General features: G+C 38.9%; 1 protein-coding gene across 1 annotated transcript in view; it reads right to left on the bottom strand.

Moving 5' to 3' along the window:
• LOC128691301 (tyrosine-protein kinase transmembrane receptor Ror) overlaps positions 1–23,586 on the bottom strand; it is a 250,972-nt gene that overhangs the window by 3,686 nt on the left and 223,700 nt on the right. The window contains exons 14-17 of the mRNA XM_053780126.2: positions 22,035–22,164; positions 14,611–14,746; positions 8,434–8,566; positions 7,967–8,112 (exon numbers count right to left, since the gene is read on the bottom strand). Of these exons, the coding sequence (XP_053636101.1) occupies positions 7,967–8,112; positions 8,434–8,566; positions 14,611–14,746; positions 22,035–22,164 (545 nt within the window). The remainder of the gene's footprint in view (positions 1–7,966; positions 8,113–8,433; positions 8,567–14,610; positions 14,747–22,034; positions 22,165–23,586) is intronic.

Here is a 23,586-nt window from a genome sequence, read left to right as displayed (position 1 = left end):
AATCGCTTGTTCTCTCGATGCTGGAATACTGCTGTACACTGTCCCCTTCAAGGCAGGTGAAATTGCTGACCTGGAGAGTGTACAAAGATCTTTCACAACACACATAAGTATGATAAGGCACCTAAATTACTGGGAACGGTTGAAGTCCCTTGATTTGTATTCCCTGGAATGCAGGCAAGAGAGAGAAGTGATAATATACACTTGAAAAATCCTAGAGGGATTAGTACCAAACTTGCACATGAAAATCGCCCCCTATGAAAGCAAAAGAATCGGCAGGAGATGCAACATTCCCCCAATGAAAAGCAGGGGTGCCACAAATACACAGAGACAACAGAATAAGTGTCAGGGGCCCAAGACTGTTCAACTGCCTCCCAGCACACATAAGGGAGATTACCATTAGACCCCTGGCTGTCTTCAAAACAAGGCACTGGACAGACACCTAAAGTCAGTACCTGACCAGCCAGGCTGTGGTTCATACACAAGTTTCCATGCAGCCAGCAGTAACAGCCTGGTTAATCAGACCCTGATCCACCACAAGGCCTGGTCTCAGACCGAGCTGCGGGGGCACTGACCCCCGAAACCCTCTCCAGGTATACTCCATGTATCCAAGTAAGCCTCTTGCTTTTTGAAGGAGTGATTTCTGCGTGTACATTTGGGACCAGTCCTCCTACAGTTTTCCAGGTATAACTTATGTCTCCATGGGGAAGTGGAACAGAATTCTTCCTCCATAAGCCAAGCATGTCATAAGAGGCAACTAAATTTAAAAGGAGAAACTTTAGTTTTTCCTTTTGGGTCACCCTGCCTCGGTGGAATACGGCCGGTTTGTTTAAAGAAAGAAAGAACTTCTGATGTACCTTTCTTGGCTGCATTCCCAGAAATACAGGTCGAGGGAGATTTTGCAATGTAATTATGGATTTGCAGAGAAGCAACTTAAAAATTTAAAAGGAGAAACTTTAGTTTTTCCTTTTGGGTCACCCTGCCTCGGTGGAATACGGCCGGTTTGTTTAAAGAAAGAAAGAACTTCTGATGTACCTTTCTTGGCTGCATTCCCAGAAATACAGGTCGAGGGAGATTTTGCAATGTAATTATGGATTTGCAGAGAAGCAACTTAAGAAATGGTCATGTGGGCAGGGCTCACTAGTAGAACTATGTCATGCCCATCAAACTGGGCCACAGATTTAACAATGAGACTGAAGAAGATATTCTTTGAACAAAGATTCCATGTTATTGCTGTGTCTGACATGCTCATTAGATCAAAAGTATATTGTCAACAAGTTGATGATAAAGCCTGCAGTGCAGGCAAACCACCTCTCAATACAACCAGGTGTTGCATGCATGTCTAAGACATCAACCTGCTGGTATTTTACCTTTGATATAATAATACTTATCTGACAGAGTAACACCATGGAATCTTGGTAGAGAGAATATCTTTTACAACTTCACTGCTAAATCAAGGGCCCACTTGATGTACATGACCTATTCCATTAGTGGGCCCCACCCACATGTAACCATGTCTTCAGCAACTGCATCTCATTATCACCTCTACTGGCTTCAGTATAAAAGCTTCCATCCTCATGTCAATGCATCAGATGGATAAAGCCTGCTGTGCAAATGAACACTCTCTCAATAAAGCTACTTGAGTGTTGAACATACATCTTAATTTTTACCTTTCATTTTACCTAATATTAGCACTAAGAAACCAAGTGATAAGAATAGTATTGATGCAAAGACTAAGTACATTACTCAAGATTGGAAAGTCAATACTTTTGGCATGCTAGTGAGAAGGCATGTGATATGTAAACATCTGGCCTGGCTAAATCCTCCATCTTGGGTAAAAATGAGAGTTGCAGAAAGTGCTGGCTGTGCAAATCCTGTTACTGATGGTATAGTCACTCATAGACTGCATAAGCTGGTGGAAGATATGGAGAGGCATCTAAGAGTGGAGACTGAGCGCCAGACACAGTAAAACATTCCACTTAACACCTTAACACACTGATTCTTCATTCTTCCTCAACTAACATGAGTAGATGCTGGCTTCATGAATACTATATATACCTTTATTAAACAATTCATCTATCTCTGGCAAATATTATATACATGTTGATTCTCTGAACTATTTATCTACAGTATTATTTTTTTGTAATTTCATCATTAAAAATTAACAGGAATTGGATATGTAATATTATTGACAAGCCTGGCCCATGGCCAGGCTCTGGGAATAGAAACTCTCAAAACTCATCAAAGGTAAAGGTATATCAGTCTGCATCTAAAGTTATAACACAGGCTTCTATAGGACAATGTGATTTGCTTAACGTATTTTCGCATAACGAACCTCTTTTCCGATGCTTATCTAGGTCATTAAGCAGGGGCCGACTGTAACTGAAAACACAGTACTGCATTGTAATACCACATATATATTTACAACAGGCTGCATAAATACTTTTTGTATAAATCTGTGGCTTATAGTGTTTGCTCTGAGACTGACTAAACACAAGTTAAAGTGACTATCTTTTTGAAAGTAGCTGAAATTAAAAAATTTAGCAGCATTACCTGCTTTTTGTTTTACCTTTTTATTTCCAGAAAATTACTGTTATCTAGGTATAAAACAAGCTACAGTATTCTTCTAAGTTTTGTTTCCATATCACTTGCTAGGATAAGACATTAGCCAAATACTGTTTGTTACATATTTGAGGTCCAACACATAAAATTACTTCATAAAACAAAAAGAAATTTGCCCAGGTGCTTAAGAATATTCTGTACCTTCAGATCATTTTTCTAAAATCATAAACCACAGTGCAATACCGTTATCTCAGACCGTCAAGGTTGGGAACATTTCAAGTTTGCAATTTGTTTAACTAGACAAGCAAGGTCAACAGTCCACAAATAAATATTAAAAAAAATGGGTATAATATGTACTACTACAGTGGACCCTTGACCAACGATGGCATCGTCTAACGTTAAATCCGACTAGCGATACATTTTAACGCTAACATTTTGCCTCGACTAACGCTAAAAAAACTCTACTAACGATATTCGTTCTCGGGTACCAATTAATATCGTTAGTCGAGGGTCCACTGTATTTACAATTAAAGCTTAGTTTAAACGTTGCAGCAAGTAGGAGGCTGGATGCAGTGGTCATGTCAAGTTTGTGGGCGATGTATGGTGTGAATGTTAGGTAGAGAATTAGGAGTGTGGAGATAGGATGATGAAGTGAGGTTACCAAGAGTATAATTCAGAAAGCTGAGGAGTGGTTGCAATGTGGTTTGAGAGGATAAAGAATAGGACTAAGAGGGAATATAAATGTGGGGGTGAAGGAAAGAGGGCAAGGAGTCATCCCAGGAAAAGTTGGAGTGAAGAGGTAAAGGTTTTTCAGTGTTAGGGGCCTGAACGTCCATGAGGCAACTGTGACAATAAATGTTAGAGCACAGTAAAGACAAATGGTTAGCCGGACTTGAGTCCAGGAGGTGGAAAACACGGTGCCTGTACCCTAAAGGTGGTGTAAGGATGGTTCAGTTTAGAGGTCAGCACACTTATGGCAAGAAAAAGGTTGAGTAAATGATGGTAAGTGTGTTGCCTCTCTTTCTGGGTCACCCTAGTTCAGAGGGAGACCACACATAGTTAAAAAAAAAAAAAAAAAAAAATCTGAAAATTGTATTTTACATAATTGGAATGTGTGGGTTGCATGAACAGTAAGACTATGGCAGTGCTCCTCTATTATCAAGTTCTTTAATTTAGACCTAAACTTTCCACAACAAATTTGGCCTTAAAACCTCAACTTACACTCAAGTACTGGTACTTTTTTTTTTTTTTTATGTGGCATTTTTTGGCAAAATCTCTTGTGAAATGTACTTTTCTTTATGACATTTATTTTAGCTACCTGGTAAGTGAATGATCTTAAATTGAAAACTAACCATATGCTCACACTAATTCCCACACCCAAATCTGTTTTCCCCATGGTCATTCTTTCATATGAATGTCAATATTAACCAGATTAGCACAGTATGTAAAAGTGTGTACACTAACAAAAAATGGAATTAAATTTATTTAAAATCTATTAGTTATGAAATACTTGTTTTCCAAATAGAAAGTTATATAATTCACTTAAGGCTGACCCCATAACCTTAGCTCTCTTCTTGAGGTTCCAATTGTCAATGCCCCTATAGCCCATAGTTCAAATATGCACCCAGCAGAATGAAATGCTGAAACTTGTGCTTATCACGTGGTTGACCAATTAAGGTGCAGCGAATCACAGAAAATACAGAATAATACTAAGATAGCATAAGCTTCCCTCTCACAACCCGCAAGATTTTTCACACTGATTCAATGCATCCAAGATACTAGCCATTTGCAATGTAATGCTGATGGAAGCAATGCCTATAAGTTGTAACTCAAGACAAGTCTGCTGTAGCGGTGTTGCACTGTATGGTCAAAATGCGTTGAGTGATACTGAAAACTAACCAAATGTATTAATTAACCAAAATGACTACTTTACCCAGTTTAAGGGGCATGCATAAGTTTAAGGACTTTATTCTTCTAAAATTACTTAATGCTAGAATGATGTTAGTAAGCCTGTCAAGAAAAATTATATCAACACCAGTAAAGAAAATTGAGGACAAATATTATAAAAACTAAGAAAGAGAGAGAGATACACACATACATACATCATTATTACCCCATTTCCCACTTTCATGGGGTGGGGAGGCACTCGCCCAGAAAGGATGGCAAAGCACTGTAAGTAAACAGAGTTAAAGGTAATAGAAATAATGCAATAAACACTAATCAATGAAAAAATCATATACAAATAAAGAAAATTCTTTCAATATGATATTCATACTTATTAGCACCAGAGAAATTAGTACATACTGGGCATACATATATAAATTCATGCAAACACACAAATAGATCTCATTACACAAACACACAACAACTACAGAAATAAATAAAAACACAAATTTAGATATTTTTTTGTAGTGAAAATCTAAAACATCTAATATGAGTGAGGAACTACATAATATGCATACTAATAGAACCATGAAAATACACTTGCAATCAAGGCTTTCAATTACCATATAAAGAAACAATATTGGATAGCCTATGAGGCTGCAATGACAAACAAATGGTCAACCAGATTCCTAAATATATATGTCTTTTTTTATGCATCAGCACACTAAAGATACGAGTAAATGGAGAAGACAACACATTATCAATACTAGACTTCAGTACTTACTAGGAATGGGATAACGAAATTTCAGCAGATACTGGTATCAATACTCAATTTTAGGCAGCTACTGATACCAACATCCTACTAACTCGTCCTCTGCCAAATCTAGCCTTCAGAGACGCTGTCTTATTGAAGCATCCCTTATACATGCACAACTTTCCTAACATGAATCCTAGTCCTGGCTTTGTCTCTGCAGATGCCTTCCTTTCTCATTACACTGTTAAATGCTCCATACTTCAGAACACTTGTGACTTGACCTGATCTTCTCCGTTCCTGTATTTTCAATGCCCGTCCTGTCTTTTGCCTAGGTGGGTTCTGTCCAATGGCATTTTGTCCTGCTCAGATTTGGTCCTACTCTTTTGGGCCAATAGCTCTCCTGCAGCACTCCTTTTCTCTTGTTACAGACCATCTCTATTACTTCTAATATTCCTACTGCTAAGTCTCCACCCTCTGACCCTTTTTTTTCACTACCACTGCTACATTCTTATTGCTACCTATACTGCAGGGACAGCGTCGTGGAGTTCAATTCACTAGGCAGCTGTCAGGTGTGCCACAGGCAGTGTGCAATCAGTTCCTCAAGCTTCAACATCTGTGCACACAGTGGGTGTCTGGGCACCCGGAGGGCTCTAGGTGGAAACAACCAACACCCCCTCCCAGCAGACAGAGGTGACAGCTGCCGTGCCTTCACCTTCACAGAGGGCCTGGGATCTTCAATCAAACTGGTGTCCACAAGGACGTTGACACGTCCCCAGGGCAGCTCTCCCTCGGGCTGCTAGTGGAGTCACTGGCCTCTTGGGGAGGGTCAATGGTGCTCCTGCAAGCAGCAGTTCCTGGTGCAATTTGCCGCTGTTTGCAATGGCTGTCTTTTGTCCTGCCGTGGAGGGACAGGCACCTAGCAATGTTTTATAATTGCTCATTACTCTAATTTGTTCATGAATGTAACCATGTAGTAATGTGTTTATGATTCATTACCTTTGAAACTTATCATGACTGTGACCAGCTCTACCTGGAGCTCATTACCTTGTAACTTGGTCATGATTGTGACCAGATCTAGTTCATTACCTTTGTAACTTGCTCAGCTATCAAAACTTTGAAGTCCAGTCTCTGGACCAATTATGTACCTCTGTAATCTTTTGACTACCGCCCACAGGATGGGTATGGGGTGCATAATAAACAACTACCTCTACCACTGTTCCACTACTTTTTCTACTACTACTACTATTCTTTTCTATTATTATACTACTAGAATCCCTCAAACCACTCTAACATTCTGGCTCCCTGCCCTTCACCTTTGTCTCACTAGTTATGGTAATAGTCCAAGTTGGATCGAAATGTAGTATAGACCCAGACGTCTGACAGTACAAAACTAAATTCAGAGAGCACTCCACAAAATAATCATGATATTTTTCAGCCATAGGTACAAGGGAATATGTAAGACTGCAAAAGTGAAAAATAGGGAACATGGGGAAAAAGTTCATAAACAATTCTAGAGAACAAGGAAGCCCACAAAGGCATGAAAAGGGGAGTAAAAAGAATTCAAATTTGACATAGTAATCAAGGCAAAGACAACCAAAGATGCCAAACAGGCACACGAGAAGAAAAACTGAAACAATCCGATGATGAGAAACACTCATGAGAAACGACAGAAAGGCTGGCAATGAACTTAACAGAAGATTCCAATGTTTTTACAAATATGTAAGACTCAGTTGCAGTTAGAAGTTAAGAAAAATTAAGTGATACTATTAAAATGCCAAAATGACTAACAAGGATGGAGAAAGAGTCTACACGGAATTCAACACAAAACAAAGAGACACAGTGGAACATTCCCAACAGAGTGGTTTCAGAAAGAGAGAATCAGAATCATGATTTACAAACCTTACAATGATATATGAAAAGACTGAGGGAAAAGTGACTTGCATATTTGCAGTCTGGAAGAAAGCTTTTATTGGTAGCAGAAAGACAAGTCCAAATAATTTAGTAAACTGGAGACTCAAGCCAAGGAAATAAGAAAGATATTAGCCTGGATAAGGCTGCATTGAGCCCTTTATTATTCCTTGTTTTGCAGATGTTAAAATAATGAGAAGAATGTAAACATGGGAGGATAGCAGCCTTCTTCAGGTATGCAAACAAATGGTTACTTGAGTTTATCTCCAGCAAAAGCAAAGTGATGAAGTTGGCAGGCAGGAAAGAATGAATCAAATACTGAGTATCAAACTGGAAAATAGGCTTATAGAAACTATTACAGAAAAGAATTAAATAATATCCATTTCCCCAAATCTGTCCTCCAAGGCATACGAACAAATTAACATCAGCAGTATAGTGGAAGGGGATATAATAAATGCCATGGCACAGACAGGGTACACAGATACTGCAGCACGTGCACTCACAACACAATCCCCACACACACATGCACAGCCTCTCATACGCACAACCTCTCACACTCCCACACAAACACAACCCCTACACACAGAGAGACACACAGCCCCACACATACGCACCTCTCTCACTTTCTTAGGTGCTTTTAATGACCCACACTGTAGTGGGGTTTAAACATACATGCTTAGCACCATCACATCACCCTAGATAGTTTGCCCAGAAATGCATTAAACTGAACATTTTTCCAATCTAATCAAGCATAAATATTTAAGTTAAAAACCTAAGTGAAACAAAATGTCAATAAGATATACTCAATAAAATAAGGCTAAATTAGCAATTATCTTGCAACAGTATCATGAGACCTCTTACCTGAAGGTTGGTCTTCTATTTGGAGTTTCATGCCAACACTCCACCATGAGGGCATATATACGTGGTGGGCAATCCTCAGGGCATGGCAACAGATGGCGTGACCTGATCATGTCTATCACTTCTTGGTTATTATAACCATAATATGGCTGAAATAAGTGGGATTTATCCAATATTATTATATTCAAGGGGAAACTCTAACCTTTTAAAGTCATATATTCAGAGCTTGAGGAATAAGAGGTAATTAGATATGATCTGAGGAAGGGGAAGGTAGCTCTAACTCCTAGAATCCAGAGCCCTTCACCAGCATCAAGGCACACCCTTGAATAAATATATCAAATAACTCTGGAATATGCTAATGTATTTACAGACCATTTTAGAATACTTGTGCCAATAACATTAATACAGAATGCATTTTTGTCTATCTTCGAAACACTCTCATGAACAAATTAATGTTGCATGCAACTCACCTGTAAACCATAGCTGAATATTTCCCACAGCACAACACCAAAACTCCAAACATCTGACTCAGTGGTAAACTTGCCATACAAGATCGACTCTGGAGGCATCCATCTTACTGGCAGTAGACTCTTACTCTGAACTCTGGTATAAAAAACAAACATTTCAGTCAGGTGATAAGTGTGGAAGTTTAAAATAAATAACATTATTCAGGGAAATAATGACTGATATCAAAGGCAAGAACAATCTTGTGGTCAAATTTATCAACCCAGAACACAAATATTTCAACTATGATAATACAGCACTATACACAAGTAAACCTTATATTTTAAATAAAAATTAAAATGTTGCATTAATACATTATGGTTTCTATAAGGTATCAATGTGTATCAGAATAAGAAATCATATATCTATACTGCAAAGGCAAACCTAAAACTTGCTAATTTAGTTGCTGAGTACTCTAGTAAAAGGAAAAATTCACTGATAAGTTATACAACAAATTAACTTAGGCAAAAATATTACAATTCAAATTTACTCAACATAAAAATGCTTAGCCAATGGAAACAATAATGTATGACATCAGTTACTGTCCAAAAGAAAACAACCCCACATATGCCTTTTGAAGAAATGGAGATCAAATGTGTCAGGGAAGACTTGATGGTAGCATCACATTCAAGGAATATCAACAGTTATAATACCTGAGAATCAAGGACTGTAGTGTTAATATTCAATGCTCATATACGAAGAGCAGCTACATAATAACTTGCAAGTTCCTGAGAATAAACGCCAAAGAAATGCTATAGGGAATGTAAGTTTGTGCAAGGCTAATAAATGAAGATCATGTGCAAGGTCAGGTACAATGCTTTTCATATTAATTGCATTAAGAAAACTGGTGAAAGGGATTTCCTTAGAACTGTAGGGTGAACAAGACTACTCTATTTGTCTACTTGGTGGACATCAAGTGTTGACAGTTTTATCTATGTTTATTGCACATTACGTACCTCCCATATAATTTCCTCAATAGTGCTGTAGGGACGTAACCTCAAAGAATTTGCAAAATACAGTACAGTCGACCCTCAACTAACGGCGGCATTAAGTAACGGCAATTTCGTTTAACGGCGCTTTTTGCCGTAGAAAAAATGCCTTAACCAACGGCAAAAAACTTAACCAATGACGTTCGTCTGGAACATGTCCTGAGTGGGCCCAGCCACTCCAAGACTCAGTGTGCCATTGTTTACAAACTGTTGCAGTCGGTTTCCACGTGTGCCTCCCATACATTTTGGATTATTCCACTGTTTCTAGTGCTTGTAACTGCTAAATAAGCCACCATGGGCCCCAAGAAAGCTTCTAGAGCTAGCCCTTTGGTAAAGGATGTGAGAAACACGATAAGAATTCAAGAAAAAGTTTGTAGAAAAATATGAAAGTGGTGGCGGTAGAGGGTGGTAGCGATGGTGGTAGAGGGTGGTGCTAGTTGTAATGGTGGTAGAGGGTGGTACTGGTTGTGATGGTAGTAGAGGGTGGTAGTGATGATGATAAAGGGTGGTAGTGATGGTGGTAGAGGGTGGTAGTGGTTGTGATGGTGGTAGTGATGGTGGTACTGGTTGTGATGGTGGTAGAGGGTGGTACTGGTTGTGATGGTGGTAGAGGGTGGTACTGGTTGTGATGGTAGTAGAGGGTGGTACTGGTTGTGATGATGGTAGAGGGTGGTACTGCTTGTGATGGTGGTAGAGGGTGGTCCAGTGATTCTCAAGCTAGTCCTAGTGGCATTAAAAAACCAAGAAGGGAGGTAACCCCACCAAAAGACTTGGTACCTGGAGTCTTTATGGAAGGGGATTCTCCTTCCAAGCAATAGACAATCCTGAATCTCCCCTGCTGCTGGCACATCACTCATCAACAACTCCACAATAAAGGTAAGTGACATTTAATTATTGTTTATTTTGCATGTCCCATTCCTTTCCATATAAGAAAATGCATATTTCATGTAAAAAAAATTTTTTTTTCAGACTTTGGAGTGTCAGGAACAGATTAATTCTATTTCCATTACTTCTTACGGCAAGCCCTCTGGAACGGATTAATGCCGTTGGTTGAGGGTCCACTGTATATAGCATTTTAGGTGTAAAGAATAAAAAGGCACAAAACCCTGACTGGAACAATACACAAATAGCCCCCACTTAGGAGACTCACTCATGACGACATTTCAATCAAACTTGGACCATTAAGCCTTTGACTGTCACAACCCCAAATCCTGGTGTCAAAAAATTTTGGAAAAAGAAAAATATTTTTTCTTATGAAATGATAGAGAATCTTTTCCCAATGGTAATGACACCAAAAGTACAAAATTTTATCAAAAACTTATGGAATTACACTCCCGCGAAGTTAGCGATCTCGGCGGTATACACATCAGCAATTTCGTCGACTCTGAGCCCGATTTTCAGCCAATTCCATTGTTCCAGTCGACCAAACTCATAGCTATTTTTTTAGAATTCCATTTTTTCTATCAATTGAGTATAAGAAACCGCCCATTTACCGATTTCAATTACCCAATAAAGTGGTCAGAAATTGACAATTTGGCCAAATTCATGCAAATTAAAAAAGATGCCAATTTCAAAATAGGGTCCAGAATAAATAATGCAGACACTCTTGGCACTAAAATAACATCCTCTGTTCATTATTCACATCTCCAGGCCCCTCTTGCTTTCTATTTTGATTTTTTATTCACACAAAAAAATAGAAGATTTACTGTTCTGCAGACTACTGCATTATTGTAAAAAATGGTATAAATAATATCAGTGCACTAGTGAAAAAATATTAGACTCCCCAGTTGACGTGTATTGGACGTGTTGTGTGATTTTCTTACTCCTGAACATTGGTAAAAATCGAACATTTCCGCTACTTTGAGCTCAATTTCAAGGTCCTTTTCACTCTGAAACTAGTCAAAATCATATCTATTTCTGTAATATGGTTTCCATTCTATTAAATGAGACTAAGAAAATGAGAATACAACCATAAATACTATAGGAAAATACACCTCAGTCGGCATTTTAATCCATAAACACTGAGTTTTTTTTTTTCTCTCATTATGCACTGCGTGCTGCAGGATTTTTTTTTATACAGTGCACACTGACCACGCAGACCCATTCTCTGACATGTGGGCCTACCAGCTTTCTCCCGCTTGATTTGAAGCCGCTAGAATTTTTTTTTTTTTTTTTAAACAAGTCAGCTGTCTCCCACCGAGGCAGGGTGACCCAAAAAGAAAGAAAATCCCCAAAAAGAAAATACTTTCATCATTCAACACTTTCACCTCACTCACACATAATCACTGTTTTTGCAGAGGTGCTCAGAATACAACAGTTTAGAAGTATATACGTATAAAGATACACAACATATCCCTCCAAACTGCTAATATCCCGAACCCTTCCTTTAATGTGCAGGCATTGTACTACCCATTTCCAGGACTCAAGTCCGGCTATATAAAATAACCGGTTTCCCTGAATCCCTTCACTAAATATTACCCTGCTCACACTCCAACAGCTCGTCAGGTCCCAAATACCATTCGTCTCCATTCACTCCTATCTAACACGCTTACGCACGCTTGCTGGAAGTCCAAGCCCCTCGCCCACACAACCTCCTTTACCCCCTCCCTCCAACCCTTTCGAGGACGACCCCTACCCTGCCTTCCTTCCCCTACAGATTTTTACACTCTCCATGTCATTCTACTTTGATCCATTCTCTCTAAATGACCAAACCACCTCAACAACCCCTCTTCAGCCCTCTGACTAATACTTTTATTAACCCCACACCTTCTCCTAATTTCCACACTCCGAATTTCCTGCGTAATATTTATTACTAGAATTATTTAGTATATATACGTCTGAAACACTGGCTTGTAAGACGTATATATACGGCTGAAACAGTCAAAGGGTTAATTAGTCACACATTAACTAATCTCTGACTAATTAATGGTCCAAGTTGGACAAAACATCATAAGTCTCAGTCTCCTAAGTGTGGGTTAACTGTGTATTTTAAATATTCTGCTGATTGTAGGACAGTAAATGATTTCTGCATATTTTCTAGATCAGCTATCTTATCTGCTTGAATAGAGGATTTTATAACCCATCAGATCACTTTCCTGACTGACACTATGTTTACTCTGGTGCACTCCCTAAATGTCAGTTTGACACTGTTCCACTAATTATGGAAAGCTGTTTATTCTGGTAAACAACGAAGTCAGAAAATGAACACAGTATGTAGTTTCGATTTAAAAAGTACAAGAACCCAATGATAATTCATTGCTTTGAACAAATATATGATGACATTATCAATTTATTACTATCCTTAACAATTTCCCATCTTCATTACCAACTTACTCAAGCATGACTAATTTGTCATATTACAGAAATCATCACAGTCTAATTAAAACTTTTCAAAGTCCATTATTTGCATTCCACAATCCATATCGACCATTTTATCTGTTATAGGCTATGTCATATAACAAACTACTGCTGCTTTCAACAAACCGGCTGTATCTCATATTGGCAGGGTGGGCCAAAAAAGAAAAACAAAAGTTTTTCTTTTTAAATTTAGTAATTTATACAGGAGAAGAGGTTACCAGCCCCTTGTTCTCGGCATTTTAATTGCCTCTTACAACACACATGGCTTACAGAGGAAGAATTCTGTTCCACTTCCCCATGGAAATAAGAGGAAATAAAGAAGAAGAACTAGTAAGAAAACAGAACAAAACCCAGAGAGGTATGTGTATACATATGCTTGTACATGTATGGCAAGACAGAATGTAGGATTGCGGATGAGCAAGGAGGTTTTAGAGTTTGTAGGGGATGTGTAGATCAAGTATTTACACTGTAGCATATATGTGAAGAGTATTTAGATAAAGGTAGGGAAGCTTTCATTGCATTTATTGCATAAATTGTGAACAACAAGGGGCCCAACACTGACCCCTGTGAAACACCGCTTGTGACGTGCCCCCATTCTGATTTCTCCCTATTTGTGCAAACTCTCTGCTGATCTGTCAACCATGCCTCTACCCAGGAAAAAATTTCTCCTATTCAGTGTGCCTTAAGTTTCCTTAATAGCCTCTGGTGTGGAACTCTATCGAAAGCCTTACTGAAGTCCATATACACAATATCATGTTCAATACCATGATCTACCACCTCAAATACCTTAGTGAAAAAGTTAGTAAATTTGTAAGACATGAATGTCCCTTTGTAAAACCATGTTGAGATTCATTAATCAATTTATGCCTTTCAAGATGGTTACGAACTGCCTCGGCAATTACTGATTCCATAAATTTTCCCACTATGGAAGTAAGGCTTATTGGTCTATAGTTCGAAGCTAAGGACCTGTCACCTGCCTTGTAAATAGGTATTACATTTACCATTTTCCACTTATCTGGCACTATGCCAGTTTGTAGTGATATGTTGAAAAGATTATCCAAAGGTTTGCTAAGTTCTTCTTTACATTCCTTTAAAACTCTTACAAACAATTCATCAGGGCCTGGGGATTTGTTAGGTTTTAACTTCTCTATTTGTCTGACGACCATGTCGCTAGTTACTCCAATCGTGCATAGTTTATTATCGTCCTGTTCTACACAATTTATTATTTCAGGAATATCGCTAATATCTTCCTGGGTAAAAACTGAGTGGAAGTAAGTATTGAAAATTTCTCACACATCCTTATCACTGTCAGTGATCTGAACTGAGTTACTCTTAAGTGGGCCTATCTCGTCCCTAATCTTACTTCTGTATACCTGAAAGAACCCCTTTGGGTTAGTCTACGAGTCCCTTGTGACCTTAGCCTCATAATCCGTTTTAGCTTTTCTTATTCCTTTTTTTACTTCTCTCTTTACCTGAATATACTAATTTCTTAACTCCCATCTCCTCTTTTGATATTCCTATATATGCCTCTCTTATTATTCCAATAAGGTGAGATAAAACATGATATTGTCATCCAGTTCCCAAGCCAGACTGTTGACTTGCTCCTCAGTGCCAACCAAAAGGCCATACAAGACACTGTCAAGTAGGGGTGGCTTGGTTCAAAGATTAAGTAATACTATAATATAATAAAAAAAAATTAAGGAGAAAACTATGCTTTTAATAACATCCTGCAAAAACACCCATTTCTCAACCATGGGCACAGTTAATCTTGTCACAGAGTTTCTAATATTTACCCACCTGTAATAATCAGAGGAATAAATGTCACGAGAGAGCCCAAAATCTGAGATTTTGACAGTGAGATTCTCTCCCACGAGACAATTACGAGACGCAAGATCACGGTGGACATAATGATGACCAGCCAGGTATTCCATACCTAATGAGTACAACATAGTGCATTGTTTAAAAGATAAATGAATCTGCCTGCAATATACAATTCTTAGTCCCTCAAAATTAATATATCAAAGCATTAATGGCATACAATATTGACAAGTTGATGAATAAGGTATGTACAACACATAGGTATCTATGTTGAAAATGTTTTGCCAACCAGTGGTACTTTCCAAATCAAGAGGGATTGATGAAACCTCTTCAGAATAAAAAATATCCAGTTGTTGCATATATGTCTTACTCATCAAAAAATTAATGACATTTTTATAGTTTTCTAGCCATAATTTAAAACTACAATAGGAATTAGGCAATCATGGCATGTAATTTAGCTACCAGTATTATTATCCATAAAACCTTGTTTAGAATCTGAAATTACACTAGTATTTAGTATTCCAATAAGTCATCCATATTACAATATGATACCAATTAATAAAACTGCAATCACTGAAATCTCAATCCATTTTTATCTCTATTAACCTTAATCTAATAAATTCAAATTTCAGATGGTAAACCTACTCGCTGTAAGTCATACTAAAGTGAACACAAATACTGAATATACTTTACTGTATAAACCATATTGAATACATACCAATCAACCATTAATTCTTTTTTCACATATACTAAAAGACAAAATTTTAACTGTGGCCATTTCCCTGCAAGACTGGAATACGTAAATAAGAAAAATACTTTCAACAACGCTCATTCTCTCCTTGAATTTTCTATAAGAACCTAGACATTGCAATCCAGTGAAGGCTCACTTTCCTAGTGCAGACATAACAATATTTGCTCAATTTTATTTATTAACACATCGGCCGTCTCCCACCAAGGTAGGGTGGCCCAAAAAAGAAAAACTTTCATCATCTTTCACTCCATCACTTCTTGCCAGAGGCATGCTTACACTTACAGTTATAAAACTGCAACAGCAACACCCCTCCTTCAGAGTGTAGACACTGTACTTCCCATCTCCAGGACTCAAGTCCGGCCTGCCGGTCTCCCTGAATCCCTTCATAAATGTTACCTTGCTCACACTCCAACAGCACGTCAAGTCCTAAAAACCATTCGTCTCCATTTGCTCCTATCTAACATGCTCATGCATGTTTGCTGGAAATCCAAGCCCCTCGCACAAAATAACTTTACCCCCTCCCTTAACCTTTCCTAGGCCAACCCCTAGCCTGCCTTCCCTCCACTACAGATTTATACACTCTCGAAGTCATTCTATTTCCTTCCATCCTCTCTACATATCCAAACCACCAACAACCCCCTCTTCAGCCCTCTGGACAATAGTTCTGGTAATCCCACACTTCCTCCTAATTTCCAAACTATGAATTCTCTGCATTATATTCACACCACACATTGCTCTCAGACATGACATCTCCACTGCCTCCAGCCTTCTTCCTGTTGCAACATTCACCACCCATGTTTCACACCCAAATAAGAGTATTGGTATAACTATACTCTCAAACATTCCCCTCTTTGCTTCCATGGACCAAGTTCTTTGTCTCCACAGACTCCTAAATGCACCACTCACCTTTTTTTCCCTCATCTTTCATAGGCCTGTCTGCTGACACATCCACTCCCAAATATATGAATACATTCTCCTCCTCCATACTCTCTCCCTCCAATCTGATGTCCAATCTTTTGTCACCTAATTTTTTTTATCCTCATCACCTTACTCTTTCCTATATTCACTTTTAGTTTTATTTATTTATATTTTATTATCACACCGGCCGATTCCCACCAAGGCAGGGTGGCCCGAAAAAGAAAAACTTTCACCATCATTCACTCCATCACTGTCTTGCCAGAAGGGTGCTTTACACTACAGTTTTTAAACTGCAACATTAACACCCCTCCTTCAGAGTGCAGGCACTGTACTTCCCATCTCCAGGACTCAAGTCCGGCCTGCCGGTTTCCCTGAATCCCTTCATAAATGTTACTTTGCTCACACTCCAACAGCACGTCAAGTATTAAAAACCATTTGTCTCCATTCACTCCTATCAAACACGCTCAAGCATGCCTGCTGGAAGTCCAAGCCCCTCGCACACAAAACCTCCTTTACCCCCTCCCTCCAACCCTTCCTAGGCCGACCCCTACCCCGCCTTCCTTCCACTACAGACTGATACACTCTTGAAGTCATTCTGTTTCGCTCCATTCTCTCTACATGTCCGAACCACCTCAACAACCCTTCCTCAGCCCTCTGGACAACAGTTTTGGTAATCCCGCACCTCCTCCTAACTTCCAAACTACGAATTCTCTGCATTATATTCACACCACACATTGCCCTCAGACATGACATCTCCACTGCCTCCAGCCTTCTCCTCGCTGCAACATTCATCACCCACGCTTCACACCCATATAAGAGCGTTGGTAAAACTATACTCTCATACATTCCCCTCTTTGCCTCCAAGGACAAAGTTCTTTGTCTCCACAGACTCCTAAGTGCACCACTCACTCTTTTTCCCTCATCAATTCTATGATTCACCTCATCTTTCATAGACCCATCCGCTGACACGTCCACTCCCAAATATCTGAATACGTTCACCTCCTCCATACTCTCTCCCTCCAATCTGATATTCAATCTTTCATCACCTAATCTTTTTGTTATCCTCATAACCTTACTCTTTCCTGTATTCACCTTTAATTTTCTTCTTTTGCACACCCTACCAAATTCATCCACCAATCTCTGCAACTTCTCTTCAGAATCTCCCAAGAGCACAGTGTCATCAGCAAAGAGCAGCTGTGACAACTCCCACTTTGTGTGTGATTCTTTATCTTTTAACTCCACGCCTCTTGCCAAGACCCTCGCATTTACTTCTCTTACAACCCCATCTATAAATATATTAAACAACCACGGTGACATCACACATCCTTGTCTAAGGCCTACTTTTACTGGGAAAAAATTTCCCTCTTTCCTACATACTCTAACTTGAGCCTCACTATCCTCGTAAAAACTCTTCACTGCTTTCAGTAACCTACCTCCTACACCATACACTTGCAACATCTGCCACATTGCCCCCCTATCCACCCTGTCATACGCCTTTTCCAAATCCATAAATGCCACAAAGACCTCTTTAGCCTTATCTAAATACTGTTCACTTATATGTTTCACTGTAAACACCTGGTCCACACACCCCCTACCTTTCCTAAAGCCTCCTTGTTCATCTGCTATCCTATTCTCCGTCTTACTCTTAATTCTTTCAATTATAACTCTACCATACACTTTACCAGGTACACTCAACAGACTTATCCCCCTATAATTTTTGCACTCTCTTTTATCCCCTTTGCCTTTATACAAAGGAACTATGCATGCTCTCTGCCAATCCCTAGGTACCTTACCCTCTTCCATACATTTATTAAACAATTGCACCAACCACTCCAAAACTATATCCCCACCTGCTTTTAACATTTCTATCTTTATCCCATCAATCCCGGCTGCCTTACCCCCTTTCATTTTACCTACTGCCTCACGAACTTCCCCCACACTCACAACTGGCTCTTCCTCACTCCTACAAGATGTTATTCCTCCTTGCCCTATACACGAAATCACAGCTTCCCTATCTTCATCAACATTTAACAATTCCTCAAAATATTCCTTCCATCTTCCCAATACCTCTAACTCTCCATTTAATAACTCTCCTCTCCTATTTTTAACTGACAAATCCATTTGTTCTCTAGGCTTTCTTAACTTGTTAATCTCACTCCAAAACTTTTTCTTATTTTCAACAAAATTTGTTGATAACATCTCACCCACTCTCTCATTTGCTCTCTTTTTACATTGCTTCACCACTCTCTTAACCTCTCTCTTTTTCTCCATATACTCTTCCCTCCTTGCATCACTTCTACTTTGTAAAAACTTCTCATATGCTAACTTTTTCTCCCTTACTACTCTCTTTACATCATCATTCCACCAATCGCTCCTCTTCCCTCCTGCACCCACTTTCCTGTAACCACAAACTTCTGCTGAACACTCTAACACTACATTTTTAAACCTACCCCATACCTCTTCGACCCCATTGCCTATGCTCTCATTAGCCCATCTATCCTCCAATAGCTGTTTATATCTTACCCTAACTGCCTCCTCTTTTAGTTTATAAACCTTCACCTCTCTCTTCCCTGATGCTTCTATTCTCCTTGTATCCCATCTACCTTTTACTCTCAGTGTAGCTACAACTAGAAAGTGATCTGATATATCTGTGGCCCCTCTATAAACATGTACATCCTGAAGTCTACTCAACAGTCTTTTATCTACCAATACATAATCCAACAAACTACTGTCATTTCGCCCTACATCATATCGTGTATACTTATTTATCCTCTTTTTCTTAAAATATGTATTACCTATAACTAAACCCCTTTCTATACAAAGTTCAATCAAAGGGCTCCCATTATCATTTACACCTGGCACCCCAAACTTACCTACCACACCCTCTCTAAAAGTTTCTCCTACTTTAGCATTCAAGTCCCCTACCACAATTACTCTCTCACTTGGTTCAAAGGCTCCTATACATTCACTTAACATCTCCCAAAATCTCTCTCTCTCCTCTGCATTCCTCTCTTCTCCAGGTGCATACACGCTTATTATGACCCACTTCTCGCATCCAACCTTTACTTTAATCCACATAATTCTTGAATTTACACATTCATATTCTCTTTTCTCCTTCCATAACTGATCATTTAACATTACTGCTACCCCTTCCTTTGCTCTAACTCTCTCAGATACTCCAGATTTAATCCCATTTATTTCCCCCCACTGAAACTCTCCTACCCCCTTCAGCTTTGTTTCGCTTAGGGCCAGGACATCCAACTTCTTTTCATTCATAACATCAGCAATCATCTGTTTCTTGTCATCCGCACTACATCCACGCACATTTAAGCAACCCAGTTTTATAAAGTTTTTCTTCTTCTCTTTTTTAGTAATTGTATACAGGAGAAGGGGTTACTAGCCCATTGCTCCCGGCATTTTAGTCGCCTCATACGACACGCATGGCTTACGGAGGAAAGATTCTTTTCCACTTCCCCATGGACAATAGAAGAAATAAAAAAGAACAAGAGCTATTTAGAAAAAGGAGAAAAACCTAGATGTATGTATATATATATATGCATGTGCGTGTCTGTGAAGTGTGACCAAAGTGTTAGTAGGAGTAGCAAGATATCCCTGTTATCTTAGCGTGTTTATGAGACAGAAAAAGAAACCAGCAATCCTACCATCATGCAAAACAATTACAGGTTTTTGTTTCACAGTCATCTGGCAGGACGGTAGTACTTCCCTGGGTGGTTGCTGTCTACCAACCTTCTTTTAAATACCCTACCAAACTCATCCACCAACCTCTGCAACTTCTCTTCAGAATCTCCCAAAAGCACAGTGATATCAGCAAAGAGCAACTGTAACAACTCCCACTTTGTGTTAGTCTTTATCTTTTAGCCCAATGCTTCATTCACTTCTCTTACAACCCCATCTATAAATATACTGAACAACCATGATGACATCACACATCCTTGTCTAAGGCCTACTTTTACTGGGAAATAATCTCCCTCTCTCCTACATACTCTAACCTGAGTCTCACTATCCTCATAAAAACTCTTCACTGGTTTCAGTAACCTACCTCTATTCCATACATTTGCAACATCTGCCACATTGCTCCCCTATCCACCCTGTCAAACACCTTTTCCAAATCCATAAATGCCACAAAAACCTCTTACCCCTTATCTAAATACTGTTCACCTATATGTTTCACTGTAAACACTTGGTCTACACACCCCCTACCTTTCCTAAAGTCTCCTTCTTCATCTGCTATCCTACTCTCCATCTTATTCTTAATTCTATCAATAATAACTCTACCATACACTTTACCAAGTATACTCAACAGACTTTTTTTTTTTTAACAAGTCGGCTGTCTCCCACCGAGGCAGGGTGACCCAAAAAGAAAATCTCCAAAAAGGAAATACTTTCACCATCATTCAACACCTTCACCTCATTCACACACAACCACTGTTTTTGCAGAGGCACCCAGATACAACAGTTTAGAAGCATATATAAAGATATATAACATATCCCTCCAAACTGCCAATATCCCAAACCCCTCCTTTTAAAGTGCAGGCATTGTACTTCCCATCTCCAGTACTCAAGTCTGGCTATACAAAAATAACCGGTTTCCCTAAATCCCTTCACTAAACATCACCCTGCTCACACTCCAACAGCTCATCAGGTACCAAAAACCATTCATCTCCATCCACTCCCATCCAACACGCTCACATCCCCCCCGCTGGAAGCCCAAGCCCCTCACCCACAAAACCTCCCCTACCCCCTCCCTCCAACCCCTTCGAGGACTACCCCTTATAATTTTTGAACTCTTTTGTTCCCTTTGCCTTTATACAAAGGAACCATGCATGCTCTCTGCCAATCCCTAGATACCTTACCTTCTTCCATACATTTATTAAATAAAAGCACCAACCACTAAAACTGTCCCCCTACCTACTTTTAACATTTCAATCTCTATCCCATCAATCCCTGCTGCTTTACCCCCTTTCATTCTACCCACTCCCTCACGAACTTCCCCCACACTCACAACTGGTACTGCCTCACCATCACGATACCTCTAAATCTCCATTTAATAACTCTCTTCTCCTATTTTTAACTATCAAATCCATTCGTTCCCTAGGCTTCCTCAACTTATTAATCTCACTCCTAAACTTTTTATAATTTTCAACAAAATTTGTTGATAACATCTCACCCATTCTCATTTGCTCTCTTTTTACATTGTTTCACCACTCTCTTAATGTCTCTTTTTCTCTCCATATACTCCTCCCTCCTTGCATCACTTCTACTTTGTAAAAACTTCCTCTACCTTACTATTCTCTTTACATCATTCCACCAATAGCCCTTCTTCCCTCTCGCACCCACTTCCTGTAACCACAAACCTCTGCTGAACACACTAACACTACATTCTTAAACCTACCCCATACGTCTTCAACCCCATTGCCTATACTCTCACTAGCCCATCGATCCTCCAATAGTTGTTTATATGTTATCCCAAACTGCCTCTTCCTCTAGTTTATAAACAAAGCACAAATTCAACTACCCCATTTTCTTCAGTCCCATCTTAGGTATTGCATAAGGTAACTATTAAGCTGCAAATTATATAGCAATTGACTAAAGTATTTTACACACAACTTTTTTGCTTACATATCCAACATGTGGAAATAAGGATTATGTCAAATTCACAAATGCTTTCAAGAAGTTTGTGTATCATATTTTGTAAGTGTAAGACAAAACTCACCAGCAGCAATTTGAGTGGCAATGATAAGCATATCAGGTTGTTCCAGCACCACCTGAGACATGCCATCATCACTGCAAGCAGACACATCTGACCTTGGGGAATGAGCAATCAGAAACTCGTGCAAATCACCCTGTCAACAAAAAATTAATGCTTTGCACTGTTATCCGTGACATACATACCTTTAACACATAAAAAGTAAATAATGATAATATTGCAGCCAAACGACAGTGTTAATGCATAAATTAATGCAACCTCAAATACAATCAAATGTGGCTAGCTTTCAAAATGAGGTACCATACTCTTTCTGTGGTACACATTTCCTCTTATTCTTGAGAACTTTATACAGGTCTGCCATCACAAATCTGGCATCAATGGGACCTGTAGTGTGCCGGATTACTAAGTTTGCCGGATTACAGAGTGGTTAGGTTAGAATACACTTAATAAAATTAACAAACTTGACTTACACAAGAAAGTTCATTGAACATTGGCAAAAACCGAACATTTCCACTACTTTGAGCTCAATTTCAAGGTACTTTTTGCAGTGAAACAAATCAAAATCATATCTATTTCAGTAATATACCTTCCATTCTATCAAATGAGATCAAGAAAATGAGAATACAACCTTAAAAACCATAAGAAAAATGCCGTAAAGAGGCAGCTAATGGCTGAGAAGTGAACTCCCTTATTTATTGTCTTTTTTTTTTTTTTAATTTCTGGTGCACATTAAGAATCATCTTTCAATCATACATTGCCCAAGTTTCAATAAGATAGCCCAACAAACAACTGAGAAAAAAAAATATTTACCAAAAATCATATATGGCAAGCCCAAGCCAGGTACTGGAAATAAGTCACTGACTTTTTTGGGTTATCATAGGTTCTCTACACACATGCTGCTATGTATGATAATCTCTAACTATTTGTGTATACCTGAATAAATTTACTTATTTACTTATTTCTATTCTGTCGACTGAGTACAAGAAACTGCCCATTCACCTATTTCAACTACTCAATAAATTGGCAATTTGGCCAATTTCACACAAATATCAACAGATGCTAATTTCAAAATAGGATCCAGAATTAACAATGCAGACATTCCTGCCACTAAAATATCATTTTCTCTGTTTATTAGTCACTGCTTCAGGCCCCTCTTATATAACTCTTGCTTACCATTTGGAATTTTTATTCACACAAAAAATAGAAGATTTACTGTTATGCAGACTACTGCATTATTGTAATAATTGTATAAATAATGTCAACCCATTCTTGACTGCGTATTGGAATTTGGACTGGCATGTGCACACGTATTAGACAGTGATGTCATTTGTTTACTCTTGAGCATCGCTAAAGAATAGAACATTTCCGCTACTGTGAGTGCAATTTCAAGGTACAGGAGGGCCCCACTTATACGGCGGGTTAGGTTCCAGGCTACCGCCATAAAGTGGAACACCCTTTTTTTCCACTTACAAATGCATACAAACACTAGATAACAAGTTTACACTAACATATATTATGTTAGCAATAGAACCAGGCATCAAAAAAACAATAAAAAAGT

The sequence above is a fragment of the Cherax quadricarinatus genome, chromosome 36 (assembly GCF_038502225.1).
Source record: "Cherax quadricarinatus isolate ZL_2023a chromosome 36, ASM3850222v1, whole genome shotgun sequence".
In the NCBI taxonomy this organism is placed as follows: domain Eukaryota; kingdom Metazoa; phylum Arthropoda; class Malacostraca; order Decapoda; family Parastacidae; genus Cherax; species Cherax quadricarinatus.
This window is presented reverse-complemented; position numbering and strand designations above follow the sequence as displayed.